This window comes from Odocoileus virginianus, chromosome 32, assembly GCF_023699985.2.
Source record: "Odocoileus virginianus isolate 20LAN1187 ecotype Illinois chromosome 32, Ovbor_1.2, whole genome shotgun sequence".
Taxonomy (NCBI): domain Eukaryota; kingdom Metazoa; phylum Chordata; class Mammalia; order Artiodactyla; family Cervidae; genus Odocoileus; species Odocoileus virginianus.
This window is the reverse complement of record NC_069705.1, coordinates 1913437-1931093: the sequence shown is the minus strand read 5'-3', so window position 1 is coordinate 1931093 and position 17657 is coordinate 1913437. Positions and strand designations below refer to the sequence as shown.

The 17657-nt window shown below is 39.8% G+C and overlaps 1 protein-coding gene across 1 annotated transcript in view; it reads left to right on the top strand.

Moving 5' to 3' along the window:
- Positions 1-17657, top strand: part of KAT6A (lysine acetyltransferase 6A) — a 102890-nt gene that overhangs the window by 79329 nt on the left and 5904 nt on the right. Inside the window, exons 10-16 of the mRNA XM_070459736.1 lie at positions 5350-5491; positions 7107-7268; positions 8277-8370; positions 10174-10405; positions 11133-11340; positions 12542-13174; positions 15808-16120. Coding sequence (XP_070315837.1) covers positions 5350-5491; positions 7107-7268; positions 8277-8370; positions 10174-10405; positions 11133-11340; positions 12542-13174; positions 15808-16120 — 1784 coding nt within the window. The remainder of the gene's footprint in view (positions 1-5349; positions 5492-7106; positions 7269-8276; positions 8371-10173; positions 10406-11132; positions 11341-12541; positions 13175-15807; positions 16121-17657) is intronic.

Sequence of the window (17657 nt, the reverse complement as noted above, 5' to 3'; positions counted from 1 at the left end):
AGATGAGAATGAAGCTGTCAATTTTAAGATATTTAAGTCTGATTAAAAATGTTGCATTTTGCTCTGATGAATTTGTCCCTAGAATTTGACTTCTTAATCAAGTTTGAGGGAGTTAGTTACCAGTGAAAGAATGAACAAACATTGCCAGCAGAAAAATAAATAGCCTAAGAAGTATAATAGGAATTGTAATAGAAAGTGGCAGTAGAAGAAAAACTATAAAACTCATCTGAGTAGAATTTTAGACACTTTCTGTACTTTTCTTTAGTCACCATTGTGAAGGGTTCCCTGAAAATAGCAGATAATATTGTGTAATTTATAAGTTTTTTAGTAATTATTTTTTCTATCTTTATATTCATAATTTTCTTAATTACATTTTCAGAAAACCACATTTTATTGAGTTTAGACTTGTTTCACTTCTGAGTTCTTTAAACTTGAGTTGACTATAATGTTTAGAGATCACATGTTTTCTAAATAATAAACCTATATTTTTACTTTGTTGATGACTATTATTCTCTGCTAAATTACTTCTGAATTATTTTCTTATTAATAAAAGTTCTAAATACTTTAAAAAATTTCCAAATCCTAAAGCATGCAAAGTAGGACAGTTGGAGCAAAAACAAAGAAGAAAAGATCGTAAGAGGAAAAATTATTTGGGAAGTAGGATTACATACTATCTCCTTTAATATTCAGATATTTGTGTGTGTGGTATATGTTAAGCAGTCTTGCATCCATGATTTTTAAAAAACAAAATAAAATGAAACAACAGCAATGAGCAGCTTCATTTGGAGCAGTATGATTAAGCCTCAGACGTTGAAGAATATAAACCAGAGGTTTTAACCTGAGATTTCCCCTGCAGGGTGCTGTGATGCACACACATGGCAGATGGGTCCTTAGAGGGCCCTACTCTGCCTTTAAAAACATGACATAAATAGGCCAAAGGCAAGATGGAATGTTCTCTACTCCTGAGCTGTTTAGAGCCTTAGCTTCTTAATAACCTCTTTGCTACAAGTTCATATTAAGATAAGATCCTAAAAAGGCAGATTCTCACATATTTGAATAGTTTGGGAACCTTACTCTACCTTTTGACCCTGTTCCTGACTTGACTTGATGCTTAGATTATGTACAACCCCAGTTACTAAGGAACAGCATCCTCAAAGTCTTTGAATGACCGTTAAATGATGAAATAAAATGAATGAAAGGAGAATAAAAATATAGTATTAATCATAAATAATAGCCATAGTTACCATTCACTGAGCTTACTCAGTGACTAAACATCTCTGGAATAATTTTGTGAGGTGGATATTGCTATCTTTGTTTTTACAGGCCAGGGCCCAGCAAATATATTCAAGACTGTACAGTTTATAAGTGGTAGAACCAGGATTTAATCCCACTTTTCTCTTAACATATAGCTAAAACTTTTAACCACTGTACATGACTACTCCATATAGCATTGATATCTAGATTGATCTCAGGCGGCTTGTACCATAATCTTTGACTTAAGGTGTATTTGGTGTAATTTCTAGTGTGTTAAAATTTTACTATTGACCTATTACAAAAGCCACACAAACTGCTGCTATCTTGGGCAATGTCCAAAAGCCACAATAGGATGAGTATCTGCATTATCCTAGAAGTAAGGGAACCAATACAACTGCAGCCCAATCCTGACTTCACAGATTGTGGTATCCATATTATGGGTGACTTTAAAATAAATGTCAAGTGTGGGGGCTATACCCCCATGATGCAGCTAGTCAGAGTGACCATACCCCTCCTTGACAGTCAGGGCCGAGGTTCTCTCAGAGAGAAGATGGCAGGAGCAGCACTCAGCAGTGTTTAGGTCAGGGAGTGTTCCTGAGTTCAATAACTGCACTTCATTTCCTGTGATCTGATGTTTTTCCTATTTGATATATTTTTTCAATGAGAGAACTGCAGCTAGAAGAAATATTTGCGCTTTTCTAGAGTTTTATGGAATGATTCCCATTAGACTAACAGTGTCATCCCAGTAGGCTTAGTTTTAATAAAGTCAGAGGCTTTTAAAATACAAAGGATCATAAGAGACTATGACAAACAGCTGTATGTCAATCAAATGGACAATCCAGAGGAAATGGAAAAGTTCCTAGAAATGAACAATCTTCCAAGGCTGAAGCAGGAAGAAATAGAAGATGTGAAAAGACCAATTACCAGTAATGAAATGGAATCAGTAATAGAACAACTATCAATAAACAAAAGCTCCAAGACCAGATGGCTTTATAGGTGAATTCTATCAAACATTTAGTGAAAGGGTAGTACCTGTCTTTCTCAAACTATTCCAAAAAACAGCAGAGGAAATAGTGCTCCCAAACTCATTCTATGAGGCAAGCATCACCTTGATACCAAAACAAAATAAAGATACCACAAGAAAAGAAAATTATAGGCCAATATCACTGATAAACATAGATACAGAAATCCTTAACAAAATACTAGCAAACCAAATGCAACAATGTATTAAAATGATCATAAGCAATGATTATAAATAGTAATAAAGTGAGATTTATCACAGGAATTCAAAGATTCTTCAATATCTGCAAATCAATCAGTGTGGTACAACACCTTGAAGAACAGAATTAACAAGTTGAAGGATAAAAATAGTGTGACCTCAGTAGATGCACAAAAAGCTTTTAACAAGATTCAGCATTCATTTATGATAAAAACTCTGCAGAAAGTGAGCATAGAGAGAACACCCATAATAAAGGCATGTATGATAGGCCAAAGCTAATTGCATACTCAGTTGTGGAAAGCTGAAAGCATTTCCTCTCAGATCAGGAACTAGACAAGGAACAAGACCACTTTTATTCAACATAGTGTTGGAAGTCCTAGCTATCACAGTCAGACAAGAAAAAGAGATACAGAATCCAGATTGGAAAGGAAAAAGTAAAATTGTCACTGTTTGCAGATAACGTGATACTATACATAGAAAGATCCTAAACAAGCCACAAAAAACGTTTGGAGCTCACTGATTTGGTAAAGTTGGCAAGGTACAAAATTAATATGCAGAAATCTGTTGGATTTCTATACACTGACAGTGAACTATCAGAAAGAGAAATTAAGGAAGTAGTCTCATTTACCATTGCATCAAAAAGAATAGAATACCTGGTAATAAACCTGCCTAAGGAGGTAAAAGATCTGTACTCAGAAAACTGTAAGACATTGATGAAAGAAATTGAAGATGACATAGACAAATTGAAAGATATGTTTATAGATTGGAAAAGTTATTGTTAAAAATGATGATACCATGCAAAGCAGTCTACTCATTCAGTGAATTTCCTATCAAATTACTCAGGGCATTTTTCATAGAACTGAAACAAAAATTTTAAAATTTGTAAGAAACACAAAAGACCCCAAATGACCAAAGCAATCCTGAGAAAGTAAAACAGAGCTGGAGGGTTGACTTAGACTATCTTACAAAGCTACAGTAATCAAAACAGTATGGTCCTGGCACAAACGCACACACGGAGATCAATGAAACAGAATAGAGAGCCCAGAAATAAACCCAGCACTTATGGTCAGTCTGTGATGGACAAAGCAAGAATGTACAGTGGGGAAAAGTCAGATTCTTCAGTAAATGGTATTGGGACAATTGGACAGTTACATGTAACAATGAAACTCGACAGTTTTCTTAAATCATGTCAAAAATAGATGGTTTAAAGTCCTAAAGATAAGACCTGAGACCATAAAATTCCTAAAAGAAAATACAGCTGGAACACTCTTTGATATAAATTGGAGCAGGTTTTTTTTTTAAAATCTGTTTCCTAAAGCAAAGGAAATTAAAGCAAAAGTGAACAAATGGAGCCTAATTAAACTTACAAACTTTTGTCCTGCAAAGGAAACCATTGACAAAATGAAAAGACAACCTACTGAATGGGAGAAAATGCTTGCAAGTGATATGATCAATAAGGGATTAATATCCAAAATACATAAACAGAGGTTTTTTTTTTTTTTTTTCCTTCAGCCTCGGTACTTCTTTATATGAGAGAAGATACGGTATATTTGGATTATATTTCTTGTCATTGTATCATCCAGTATTTTCGTATATGCAGTTTTTGTTTTAGTATCAGATCTTAGCATGCTTACCAGTTTTGGACACAGTTCAGGATACAGGGGAACCTCTATGCTGAGGATGCATGGGGTGTGTGTTTATCATAGAGAGCTATGCAGTCTTCTCAGTCCAGGCTAAAATACTTACAGAAGCCACTGGTTTTTAGTTTAGGTTATGTTCCTTCTGTGGCTTTATGAACTGACCTAATCACTTTAGTAGGGCTTCCCAGGTGGCTCAGTGGTAAAGAATCCGCCTGCCCTGCAGGAGATGCAGGTTAGGTTGCTGAGTTGGGAAGATCCCCTGGAGGAGGAAATGGCAACCCACTCCAGTATTCTTCCCAGGATAACCCCGTGGGCAGAAGAGCCTGGCGGCCTATGGCCATGAGGTCGCAAAGAGTCAGACCTGACCGAGCACACATGCATGCACAGTCACTTTGTTGCCTAGCTGCTGATCACAGAGACGTTGTAAGGGAGAGGCCTGTTAATCCACTACCAAAATAGCAAGTGTATTGGATAAATATAAATTATTATTTAAATATAACAAAATATATGAAGAAATAACTAGAAATTTTTTTTCAGTCATTGAAAATAGACCTTTGAGTTACAGGATTTAATGTCATATTTAACTGGAGAGAAAGCCAGAATTTCAGAGTAGAAGGAAGGAGGTAGTGTAGCATGTCCTAACTTGAAAAAACATTTTCCATATTATAATTTTATACTTAAAAATATGCACAAAATCTGCTTTCACAACCCCCACTGTATGTCCATCATACTCAGCCTCTGTACCTAGTGTACCTAACACAGGGCATGATAGTGTTCAATGCATGTTCATTTTCTGAAATTAATGAGTGATGATCTAATAAAATAAAGGAAGAAAGAATATACAGCTTAACAAAATCTTCACTTATTGGTGTGTTCCAGAGGTAGACTTGGCTTTCTACTTATTGGAGATTATCAAGGAGGGTAGAAGGTGAGATTTTCAAGGCTGTCTGGTGGGTAACTTTAAAAGACGACAAGGATCAGTTTACTAGGAAGATCCTGGGATTGTGTGAATTGATTTCCCACCCCTGCCCTCTTGCTGTTGATTAGTTGGATCCTGTTATCCAAATAAGTTATATCTTTGATTTTTGTGTTTCGTTTTTAAAAAATGTGATTAATGGGGATAATGATACGTTCTTTACCTTTTTACCTGGATAGTAATGAGAAAGAATAAGAGTGAAAGTTTAAAATCTTATAAAATATAAAGCCCTCTTGTTTGTGTAATTATTTTTTTTACAGGCTGCCTAAGTTATATCTCTGTGAATTCTGTCTAAAATATATGAAAAGTAGAACTATTCTGCAGCAGCACATGAAGAAGTGTGGATGGTTCCATCCTCCTGCTAATGAGATTTATAGAAAGAATAACATTTCTGTTTTTGAGGTAAAGTAGAAGATGTTTGGTAGTTGTCTTCCTATCCGTTTCAAATACAGTGCCCCCTGTGCTTTATCCTATTGCACAACTTGATTTGTTTTGGAAATGTTTTACTATTGTTCACTCACTATGGAGTCAGTAGTTCAGCTCTATAGGAGAGAAGCAGAATTAGGTCAGTCTAAGTGGTACCAGTTCACAAATTTGATCTCTGAATAAACTATTTTGTATTTCATTGAATCAAAGACATCAGTTGTAACATATTTTATGTTCCACTCAGAAGGTAAAAGTACTGCAAATTATGTGAGACATATATATATATGACTCCACTTGATTTTTTAATGCCAACAGATTTTACTTTTGTATAGATGTGATAAGACTGTGTCTTAGACTCTATGAAACATGGCACTTAAAAGACTTCTACTGCTCTATTTAAAGGAATATTGTGTAAAGGTATATATGTAATAGCTGTAGTAAATCCTAATAATATTTCCTGACTTCATCATGACTGTTTGACTTATGCTACATCTGTGATTCTGTGTTGTTAATAGTGGTTTTTAATTTCTTGATCTCGGTTCTGTGGTTTGATTGCCCAACTCTTAATTGAGTACCTGCATGTGCTCAGTTCTGTTAATTCCAATGATGATAGACTTTCAGGTTGTCAGGATCTGCTCCATCTCTCACTTTCTTAATCTTACCAGAGCTTTTATTTTAGGTGAGGAATAGAGGAGCTCTTGACCTTTCAGGGAGGGAAAAGGTGTTTTGTACAATAAATTGCTTAAATTGCTAAAGAAGTTGCAGTCTTTTTTTGTTTTTTTGACCACACATTGTGGCTTCTGGGATCTTAGTTCCCCAACCAGGGGTTGAACCCCAGACTCTTAGCAGTGAAAGTACACAGTCCTAAGCACTGGACCGCCATGGAGTTTCCAGAAGCTGCAGTCTTAAAATGTCAGTGTCTTTGGGTCTGATGTAAGCAGTCATTGGCGTGTTCATGAAAGAGCACACCCTGCAGGGGTGTTGGGAGCATAGAGCCTCCTGCTCCTGCTCCTGGCCAACCAGAATCCACGAAATACCTCACTTGCCAGGTTGCCGCCAAGGGAACCTGCTCCTTGCTTTTGACAATAGATAATAATCCCTCAAGGAGCTTTATTTAGGGGGAAACCTCATTTTGGCAGTCAGATTACATTGCTTCTGGCTGCTGGCACAAGTTAAACTGTTGTTTTACTTTGTTTTGCTTAACAGATGTATTTTAGAAGAGGTTACATTTAGATCTTTTGTTGAATTACATACTTTAAAAAATACATCAGATCAGCTTGCCATCTGAAGGATTCCTGTAGTCAGTCTTTTTATAAAAGCAAAATGCTATTTTGAAAATGGCCATCACTTCCTTGTCTAGCCTTTTTTTGTGCTTTGTTGAAGTGCAGTGTTTTGTGCATTTAGTTGTCTTAAAGTAGGAGACACTGTACTCTGCCATTTCAAGAGACAGCTTCCAGATCCATTGTGTTCTGAGAGTTGCCAGCTTTTCCTGGGCTGCACTGTGGGTACTCACAGGCGCTCTTTGCTGACACGTGTTATTCTAGAATTAAAGAGACACCGCGCTGACTGTTTTGTCTGTTTTTTCCTCTAGGTTGATGGGAATGTGAGTACCATTTATTGTCAGAACCTGTGTCTCTTGGCAAAGTTGTTTCTTGACCACAAAACACTCTATTATGACGTGGAGCCATTTCTTTTTTATGTTCTAACCCAGAATGATGTCAAGGGCTGCCACCTTGTTGGCTACTTTTCTAAAGTAAGTATACAGCTGAAATCTGTCTTGAATGCATGTGGCAATATGAAACAGTCTCGTTGTCATTAGGAGGCAGTACAGGATGCAGCCCCTGCTGGGGGCCATGTAGCTTTCTGGAGAGGGAAACGGGAGGACCCCTGAGACACTTGCCAGGTGCCAGCAGGCGCCTAGTAACGCTCAGCAGACTGTTCTCTGCTGGGAACGTGGAGCTGCTACTCGCACCCCAGAGGGAAAGCTTTGCCATGGCTTCTGCTCCCGTGGTGATGATAGGTAGGACTTGTGACATAAACAGGGTCATTACCTGAGCTCTTTCTCTGCTTAAATCTTCGCTTCCCAACTTGAATGTTAGACCTAGAAGTAATAATTTTTAAGAAGCCATTTTTATTAAAGGATACTTTCTCTCCTTCAATTTTCCATTCTCTTGAAGAGAGAAAAAGTTTCTTTTGTTGTCAGACAACATAAAAGATGCAGTTTTACTTAAGAAAGCCCATGATGAAATCTAACTGCATAAAAATAGTTAAGTGAGAAGCCCTAGCTGTTAGTAGGCTGTTTCAGTAGTCAAATGTAACGTGAAATATACCGCTTTATTTGTAAGGTGTATTCATGCCCACTGTACGCAGCGGCAAAGCAGGGGCTCGGAAGCCGGTGATGAGCTGGCCCACTTCTGGGGCCACACTTACGGCAGCGCTCGTGGCTTTGCAGATCGGTCAGGGCTGGATTCCTCTGCTCATCTCAGGCGTTGACATACTGGTTTTGAGTTGTAGACGGCGTTGGGTGGCGTCACTTCAATTTATGCTTTTCTCCATGGGATGGTTGCTGTGTGGGGAATGCCAGGGACTTAACACTGTCCTCTCCCTCTCAGAGGGGTACTTTCTTCTTTATGTGCATTGCTAATCCCAAAGGACCAGGGCTGTGGTTTTGATTGTTAATCTTTGTTTCTTAAAAATTAACACTAGTGGTTAGTCTTACCAGCCTGTTGTTTTAAAACTAGGCTTATGTTTTCTTTACCAGGAAAAGCACTGTCAGCAGAAATACAACGTTTCCTGTATAATGATTCTTCCCCAGTACCAACGCAAGGGCTATGGGAGGTTTCTCATCGATTTCAGTAAGGATTATAGTAACGTAACTGCTCATTGTATCTTCTTGTGGACTTTCCTTTGGTTGGACATGAAGTATTTTTAAATTGCTAACATTAGATATGAGTTTCTGTGTGATTTATAGCAAATTTAATTTGCTGCTATTAATTTACAGTGGAACTTAGTTTTATTTAATGCAGTAATTCTGTCTCACAACAATATTACAAAGCTTTGCAGAAATACTTAAATTAGCACTAATGAAGAAGTGCAGCACCTGCCCTATTTTTCTTACCCAGTTATCTGAGAAATGTGTACATCGCGTTTTAGTTACAGGCTCTACCTAGTGAAAAATATCGATGCACCTTTAAAGATGATAGAATAAATGATAAGGTAAATAATGTAATTTGAGTTAAAAATTGAAAGCTAACTGTTCTAATAAGGTCATTGTGGAGCTTGCATTTTGTTTTATACATTGATAATCTTGCTTTGAAAGTAAATGTGTATTTGAGGTAAATTTTCTGTTAATTCCTGGAGAAGGAAATGGCAACCCACCCCAGTATTCTTGCCTAGAAAATTCTGTGGACAGAGGAGTCTGGCTGGCTGCAGTCCATGTGATCGCAGAGTTGGACATGACTGGGCACACATGCCTTCTGTGATTATGAGACAGTGGCACTGGAGGGAGCATTTTCCCTCCGATATTCGCTCAAAATAGTGATGTTTAAAGGAATACTTTCAGAAGCCATGGCTAAAAGGATTCTGATAGGCAGTTCTTCTAAATATCAGATGATTACGTTTCTAGTGTTAATTCTCTCACATGGACCAGTGAACCTTATTCTACTTAGCCTTAGACTGTGTCCCTAACCATATTTAATTGGAAATATGTGCCAATATGTGACACAGTATAACCACCATATGTGGTTATTTTTTATATTTTCCTGTGTTTTTCTTCCAACTAGTAGTAGAGGATAAAACACACACCGTGTCCTTTAGTATCAATATATTGTTTTGAAATAGAACTCATGATTGGATGTGTTATGCCATTAAATAGTAGAGTTGGGTCTTTTTTTTTTTTTGGAGATATACAAACAATAGTCTATATGATTATAATGTTTGTTTTTATTTTAAAACTTTTCCTAATGTAATGTATTTTCCCACTTTACCATTCTTAGATGGATATTTTCTTTGATGACAAAATGCTACCTTTTCTGCCATCTCTATTTTTGATACTTTCCCTTAGAGTTTATTCCTTTCTTTTCCTGCTCCATGCATTAGACAATAAGACAGAGTAATAGCACCACACGCAGTAATGCTGGCATGCTGACATTCTTGCTTTTCAAGAATTAGGGTGATGAAATAGAGAAATTATTGTATAGGTCCCTCATAAAACCACAATCTTAGTAGGATTATGTAAAAACTTGAAGGCAGTCTTATAGCGTGCAAACAAATAGTTCTGTTGCCATCTAGTGGCCCAAATAAAACATGCAAGGATGGTTTCCCCCATCATACATTGAGGCAAAAAGCGTTCTTGCTTCAATCTTATCTCTGCAGCCAATTAATATGAAGTCCTGATTTTTAACAGTTTGAATATTCTAACAATGTGATTTATATTAACTATAAACAAAGTAATACTAACTCAATGTCCAGAGTATATACATTGTGTAATCTTCTTGCAAATTTTTTTTCAAGTAATTTTGTAATTTTGTTCTTGAAGGAATTAGCTTCTGAAATCATAGCCTGTAATACTTGGATTGATTATGGAAGAAGGGCTTGTTATTTTTGTAAACTGCCATCTTTTAGGCTCTGACATATTTGTGATTTGGGGGTTTCTTTAGGTTATTTGTTATCAAAGCGTGAAGGCCAAGCAGGGTCTCCAGAGAAACCGTTATCCGATCTAGGTCGCCTTTCCTACATGGCTTACTGGAAGAGTGTAATACTGGAGTGCCTTTATCACCAAAATGACAAGCAAATCAGCATTAAGAAGTTGAGTAAGTTGACTGGAATCTGCCCTCAAGACATTACTTCCACACTCCACCACCTGCGAATGCTGGACTTCCGGAGTGACCAGTGAGTATTACACCCCTTTGTATGACCTGTGAAAGGTGATTAGGTAGAGGTGCTGGGATCGGGCAGCCAAATTATCGGTTAAAGTGCATGAACTGACGGAAGTGGGGTACCTGGTGATCCTGAGACATCATTTTCCTTTGTATATTTTATACTGTTGACCATTTTTTAAAAAACTTTTTCTAGTCTTCTGTCTAACTTTTGGACCTAAGCTACTGAATTTGTTATTTATTGGAAACACCTTCACAGTACAAGTAACAGCTGCAGAAATAGTATCAACTAAAACACACAAATATGGTGTGGAAATTTGATTAATTTCCATACAGATGGCACAGAATGAGCTACAGGTCAGAGGAAAGACAGCTTACCTGTCTAGTGTGATGGAGAAAAGGTCACAGAGAAAGGAGGCATCTGGGCCAGAACGATGGAGAACAAAAGAATGCCAGAACGATGGAGAACAAAAGAATGCAAGAGAAAAGCAGAAGTTTCAGAGGTGGGAAGTGTGAGATAGGAAGTGACTGAAACAGCTGCTTCCATCGCTCCAGTTGAATGGGAAGTCTTTATCCAGCTTCACGTTTCTGAGCCATCTCGGTGGTGTCTTTCTAGGCAGTCTTTTTGTGAAGCATTTATCTGCTCTCATTTCCAGGGCTTTCTGGGAGTGTAGCTCCATATTCATTGTTTGGTACTCCTGCTGCGTTGTTGATTGCTATAAACTTTTCTCTGGTTTCAGATTTGTGATTATCCGCCGGGAAAAGCTTATCCAGGATCACATGGCAAAGCTTCAGCTGAATCTGCGGCCTGTAGATGTAGACCCGGAGTGTCTGCGCTGGACTCCCGTCATAGTCTCCAATTCTGTTGTCTCGGAGGAGGAGGAGGAGGAGGAGGAGGAGGAGGAGGAGGAGGAGGCGGAGGAGGTGGAGGAGGAGGAGGAGGAGGCGGCAGCGGCGGCTGCTGCTGCGGAAGAGGAGGAGGAGGAGGAGGCGGAGGAGGAGGGCGAGCCCGCGGAGCGCCCGAGCCGGGACGGAGGACTGCAGCCGAGTGTAAGGGCGGGGCGGCCCGGCGCTGCTAATAGAAGCGCGCGTGGTTTCTGAAGCCAGTGCTGTAAACTCACATTAGAATCGCCAGCTTTATTTCAGTGATAGAAATTTCAGGAAGGCTGGGTTTTGTTTACTTACTTGTATATTTTCAAGCCTTATATCATTAGGAAACCTTCAAATTTGTTATATTGTGTTATGAGTATTTATCAGAGTGCCTATAAGCAGCTAAGTTTGAAGCTGTATAGAAATTGAGGAATCTGAATTAAATTTAAATCTGACCATTGTTTAAAATGAAGATTCATTTTCCTTAAAACATTAAGGAAATAATGTAAACAGTGCATATTTTCTAATAGAGCACTAAACAGTTCAGTGTCTTTAGCCATTAAAAGGTTAATAGAAGGTACTACATCATTTTCAGCATTTTTCTTCATGTGATGCTTACGTTTCTCTGTTCTTTTTTTTTTTAAAGCAGTGCTTTCATCCTTTAAAACTCTGTGTTGTTTTGATAGACATAAATAGTTTCAATGCCCCCTGTTTAGTGTAATTTTCCAAATAAAATTAAGTATTCAGAATAAAGTAAGTCAAAATCATTCCAGAAATTTTCTTTCATTTTTTGAGCATCTTCTTTCTCTTGTCCACACCCCAGAGTTTGTCTTCTCTGTGTTTCTAAATTTCTGAGAAATTTCATGAACTGTCTCATTTAACATTTACTAGATTATAAGAAAAATAATAGTCACTGTTTACTATTTGCATAGTGGTTAAGAGTACTGGCTCTTGGATCAGACTACCTGGGTTTACACCCCAGCTTTTTCATTTGCTGTTGCATGGCCTGGGGCAGATAACTTACATGTTCTGTGTCTCAATTACCTCATTCGTAAAATGGGGATATAATAATAATATTTCACATAATTGGTGTGGATTTTACCCATATAGCTTTTAAAACAGTGCCTAACACACAGGAGGTATTTATGTTGAGTATTAAATAATGTTATCTTTGAGTGTTACCTGTTTTCTTACCTCAGCATTTAAAAGGCCAGAATAGGAGATGTAACCAAATATAAGACTGAAAATTAACCAGCATGGTTTTATTTTCTAAAATCAGGTGGGGAAGTCTGCATCTCGCGAGAACAAAGAACAGGATTCTTACACTTCAGTAGAAAGTGAAAAGAAACCAGAAGTTGCGACACCAGCCAGTACCACTCGTTTGAGCAAACAGGTCCTTCCCCGTGACAGTCTTCCTGCCAACAGTCAGCCGCCTCGGCGAGGCCGCTGGGGGAGGAAGAACAGAAAAGCCCAGGAACGCTTTGGTGATAAGGACCCGAAACTGCTCTTGGAGGAGACGTCAGCCCCCCAGGAGCAGTACGGAGACTGCGAGGAAAAGTCAGAACCTTCCCAAGAGCAGTACTTGGAGAGCGAGGAGCCGTCGGCAGCCTCCCAGGAGCAGCTGAGCCAGGACGGGAAGCCGGACGGGCCCAAGAGGAGACCCAACGAGGGGCTTGAGCTCTGGCGAGGCCCGCCGAAGAAGAGCCCTGAGCCCCTGAAGTGCGGGCTGCCTGACGCCCACGACCGGCTGCCCCGTCGCTACAGCGAGGGTCGCTACTGCGAAGGCCGCTACGCTGACGGGGACCGCCCCGCGCTGCGGGGTTGCAGCGAGAGCAGCGAGGAGGACGGGGAGCCCGAGAGCCCCCGGTCTAGCTCGCCCCCGGTGCTCACCAAGCCCACGCTGAAGCGGAAGGTGGGCCCCGCCCCGCCCCGCCCCGCAGCTCTGAGAGATCGGGGCGGGAGTCCAGTGTGTTAGCCTTTGCGCTGCATGCCCAGTGTCTCCAGCCAGTGAGCTTCCCAGTGAGCACGTGTGACGTGCACTTGGCTGCTCTGCTGCATGAGTGTTCACCTGGAAGTCACACTCACTTACGGGCTGATAGGCTGTTTTCAGCTTGCTGGTTTGATTTCAAATTATGACTTCTCAGGGATTTAGAAAATCCCCGGGGGACTTCCCTGGTGTTCAGTGGTTAGGAATTTCGCTTCCACTGTGGGGACCGTGGGTTCAAACCCTCTTCGGGGAGCTGAGATCCCGCAATCACAAGGCCAAAAGCCCAGATTAGAAATGTTTCTATTAAAAAGGAGAGGCACACACCCCGTGGTTGCATGGATTGTGGGCGTGAAAGTGCCCAGATGCTCGGAGTGCGGCCTGTCCCCTCGCCCTGACGGCGCTGTGTCCTGCCTGGGTCTCTCTCCTCTTCAGCCCTCTGTGGTTCCACTAAACTTTTGTTTTCAAAGTATTTTCTAAACTATATTTCATCATCTTGCAAAGTTTGAATGATAACCAGATTATTGCTGAATGCTATGAGGTGGTAGTCACGGATCTGTTAAACCGTATGCCAGAAATCTCCCAAACTGTGGCGTGAACTTTAAACATACCAGCCAGGCCGAAGTGTGTCAGCTCTCTGGATAAACCACCCTGGACTAGAGAGGTGGCAGCTTTCACCCAGAGCAATAAAATCATTCTTCTCCTTAGCAGAGCCTTGGAAAAAAAAAAAGATAGGGCTATTTATTTAAAAAAAAAAAAAAAAGCTTTCCATTTTAGGAACAGTTTTAGGTTTACAGATTTATCGCAAAGTATGAAGAGTTCCTATGTTCCCCATACCCCGTCTCCCCTATTACTGACCTTTTCCCTTGATGCTGCACATTGGTCCCAAATGGTGAACCAGCATGAATACATCATTAACTGGAGCCCATACTTTGTTCAGATTTCCCCCCAGCTCCGCAGGATACCGCCCAGCATACCACACACACTGCCTTTAGTTGTCACGTCTTTTTAGGCTCTCTGGTTGTTGGTGCCAGTTTCTCGGACTCCTTGTTTTTGATGAGCTTGTCAGTTTTGAGGAGTACTTGCTAGATATTCTGTAGAATGCTCCTCATGGTATGAAAACCGGGTGAAGTGTTTTGGGAAGAAGGCCACAAGAGGTAAAGTGCCGTTCTCATCACTTCATAGAAGGGTGTCTGCTGTCAGGCACACCAGGACCAAGTACAAGGGCATCTGCTGTCAGTGTGACTGCTCCCTGTTGACGTTCACGTCAGCCCCAGTCACCTGACCTCCACGCGTCACGCTTGTCAGCTTCACTCTGGAGTTACTGCCTTTTTCAGACCCCTTTCTGTACTGTGCTCTTTGGAGGGAAGTTACTGCCTGCAGCCCATACCTAAGATGCAGGAAGCTATACTCTGCTCCCTAAGAGCAGAATATCTGTGTTAATTACTTGGAATTCTGTTTGGGAGAGTTACCTATTTTCTCCTGTTTCTTGTCATATCCATGTGGCCTCATAGATACTTACTTTCATGCCCCAGTCCTCGGATCAGCCATTTCTCCTCAGAGCAGGGCCATGTTTAACCTCATTTGAAAAGCTGTGTTCTCAGCTAGAAAGACTAGTAAGTTTAAAGTGGAGAAATTGATTAGCCTGCTGTTCATTACGTGACTGTGAAGAATATATCTTTGCCATCCTAGGCTTATGTTGCCTTTTTATGAAATAAAATTATGCTGTTTCCCTGTGTAAAAAGAGAATATTATAACAGGCAGTGAGTACATGTACAGGATACTTGTAAAGTTTTGAAGAAATTCACTTGACTAGGAATTGCAAATGATTTTACAGCCATTTCTTTACTGACTGGATGTGACCTTAAAGCAAGTCCTATAACCTTTCTGGCCTCTGTAGAATTAGGGGATTGAATTAGATCAGCTTTGGTAGTATATGATATCATTTTGTGATATCTATTATGTGATTTAAGACGTTACCTCAACCCTAGTCCAGAAGTATTTCTAATGTGCCACATCCCAACACCAGATGTGTTTTATTTCTGTAATGCGTGCTAACACCAAGGAGATCTATACCGACTCCATATCCCCACGCTCCACTGTAGCTCTGTGGATAGCTCATGACAATGGTATACGGCCTTCCTGGTGCTTCTGCTGACACGCACAGTGGAGCTATGAGATGTACGGTGTGGTGTTTCTTTTTTTTCTCTTTTGAAGAAAAGAGAAGATACTAGCCTCTATGTCATTTCAGTATTGAAATAGGCTGCTTCCTAGGGTACTAAATGTAACTGGACTGTTAGGGGAATGACTCTTTAGGCATCTCCTCTTTACTCTGTTCTTTTATAAAGTTGTATTCAGTAATCCTTTTTGTATCTATGACACTTTATATATAGTATCTTAACTATGGTATTTTGAACTAATGTTCAAAATGTGTTTTGGCAAACAGCATACTCATTTGATACGTACTAATTCTGTCAGGTTTAAAAACTATTAATCATGTTATTAATGGAAATGATGGTGTTCATTACCGTAAATAAAATGCTTCTCCCTCTCTTAAATAGAAACCAATTCTTCACCGAAGGAGGAGAGTCCGAAAGCGCAAACACCACAATAGCAGTGTGGTCACAGAGACCATTTCTGAGACCACGGAGGTCTTAGATGAGCCTTTTGAAGACTCTGACTCCGAGAGGCCGATGCCGCGATTAGAGCCAACATTCGAGATTGATGAGGAGGAGGAAGAGGAGGAGGAGAGCGAACTCTTCTCTCGAGGGTACTTCCATCGCTTGGCCTCCCAGGACGTTCTCAGGTGTCAGTCCGATTCGAAGAGGAAGTCTAAAGATGAAGACGATGATGAAGAGTCAGATGATGCTGATGGTATGTTTCACAGAGCGGTTGCTTGTTGTAGTTTCCTGGTTTTGAAAGATACAGCGGTGGTAGCTGCAAAAGCTCCAGCAGAGAGGGTGAAGGGCAGATGACCCGCCGAGCAAGTGCAGGACGACTTGCAGCCTCTGAAGAGCTGTATCGAGTGGGCTTATACTCACCTTCTGCCTTAGTTCTCTGTCCTTTTGTCAGAGTGTTTTTTCCCAGTTCCCCCATAGCACCTGTTTTTGCCTCTGCAGAAAGTAATCTTGCTGTTTGGAAATTGTTCTTTTTGCCTAGTCCTTTCTCGGCCATTATGTGTGTCTTTAGTTAATGGGTAGATGAGACTTAGTGTGAAGAAGATAATTAATAACCCTCTACTGGAGTGCGCAGTCTACAGACCTGGCCTATTCTGCTAATTGTGTATGCTGAGTGCTTAAAATAGGCACTCAGTAAATACAGTTAAATGACTAAGTGCTTAGAAGTGGCTCTCAAATAAGGTCAGATTCCTGTAAATTGGACTTGCTTCAAACCTGTTCCTGAATAATATCTGTAATATGTCTTACTCAACGAGTAGTAGTAAATTTCTAAATAAAAGGGTAACAATACCTCAAAATAAGTTAAATGTTATGGCATAGCTAAAAATCCAGTGATTAGACTGGTTGTTGTTTCCTCTTTAAAGATGAAAAGAAGGGGCTCATATATGACTTGGGTCCCAAACTAGTTCACATCATTGCCCAAATTTCCTGCCTTGTGCTGTGTGGCCTTCTTGCTGGGGTCACACTGAGCTGCTTTGCTTTGCTGGGTGGATTCGAAGGAATTGAGTTCACACTTGGTGCATAAACCTATAGCTTTTATGTACTGACTTGTTGGGCTTTTAAAAATAAATTCACTCAATTTCAAATCTGGTAGACAACTTGCATTTTCTTCAGTCTCACATCTTTGTATAATCAATACTTTTAATGTAGTGATGACTGAGTTTTTTGCTTTATGGTGCATGATTTTCCAGAATTTTATTGTGTTATATTTTGAGATATATAACTAGGAAACTAAAAATTTATTTTGTAAAGAATGTGGCACTTTTGCAGAATTCTGTCTTATATCATCATAGATTAAAATAGTATCCTCTAAGTTCCTACTGAATAGAATTTTCTCTAATGTAGCCATTTCCTTTGTTTACTTTCAGGTTATTACTGGTAACTATGCCTTTTTAGTCCCACCAGTTCCATCCCCCACCCCCTAAAAAAATACCTGTTCCTACCTTGCTGGTCTTCTTTTTAAAAATTAATGGGAAATGTGGATGTACTTAATGTCGCACCAAACTGTACACCTAAAAGTGTTAAAATGGTAAAATTTTATGCTATGAATATTTTATAGTTTTTAGAAAAAGTGATGGTGAGAAAGTGATGCTAATATCAAATTTATTTCTAGTAAACCCTTTGCTTCAGGTCAGTATTTGTCCAGGACTACATGCCTTGCAACTCTTTTTACACAAGCACAACACTGGCCGGGAAGTGTTCCTGTAGGATTCTTCAGACATGGCCTGGAGTAG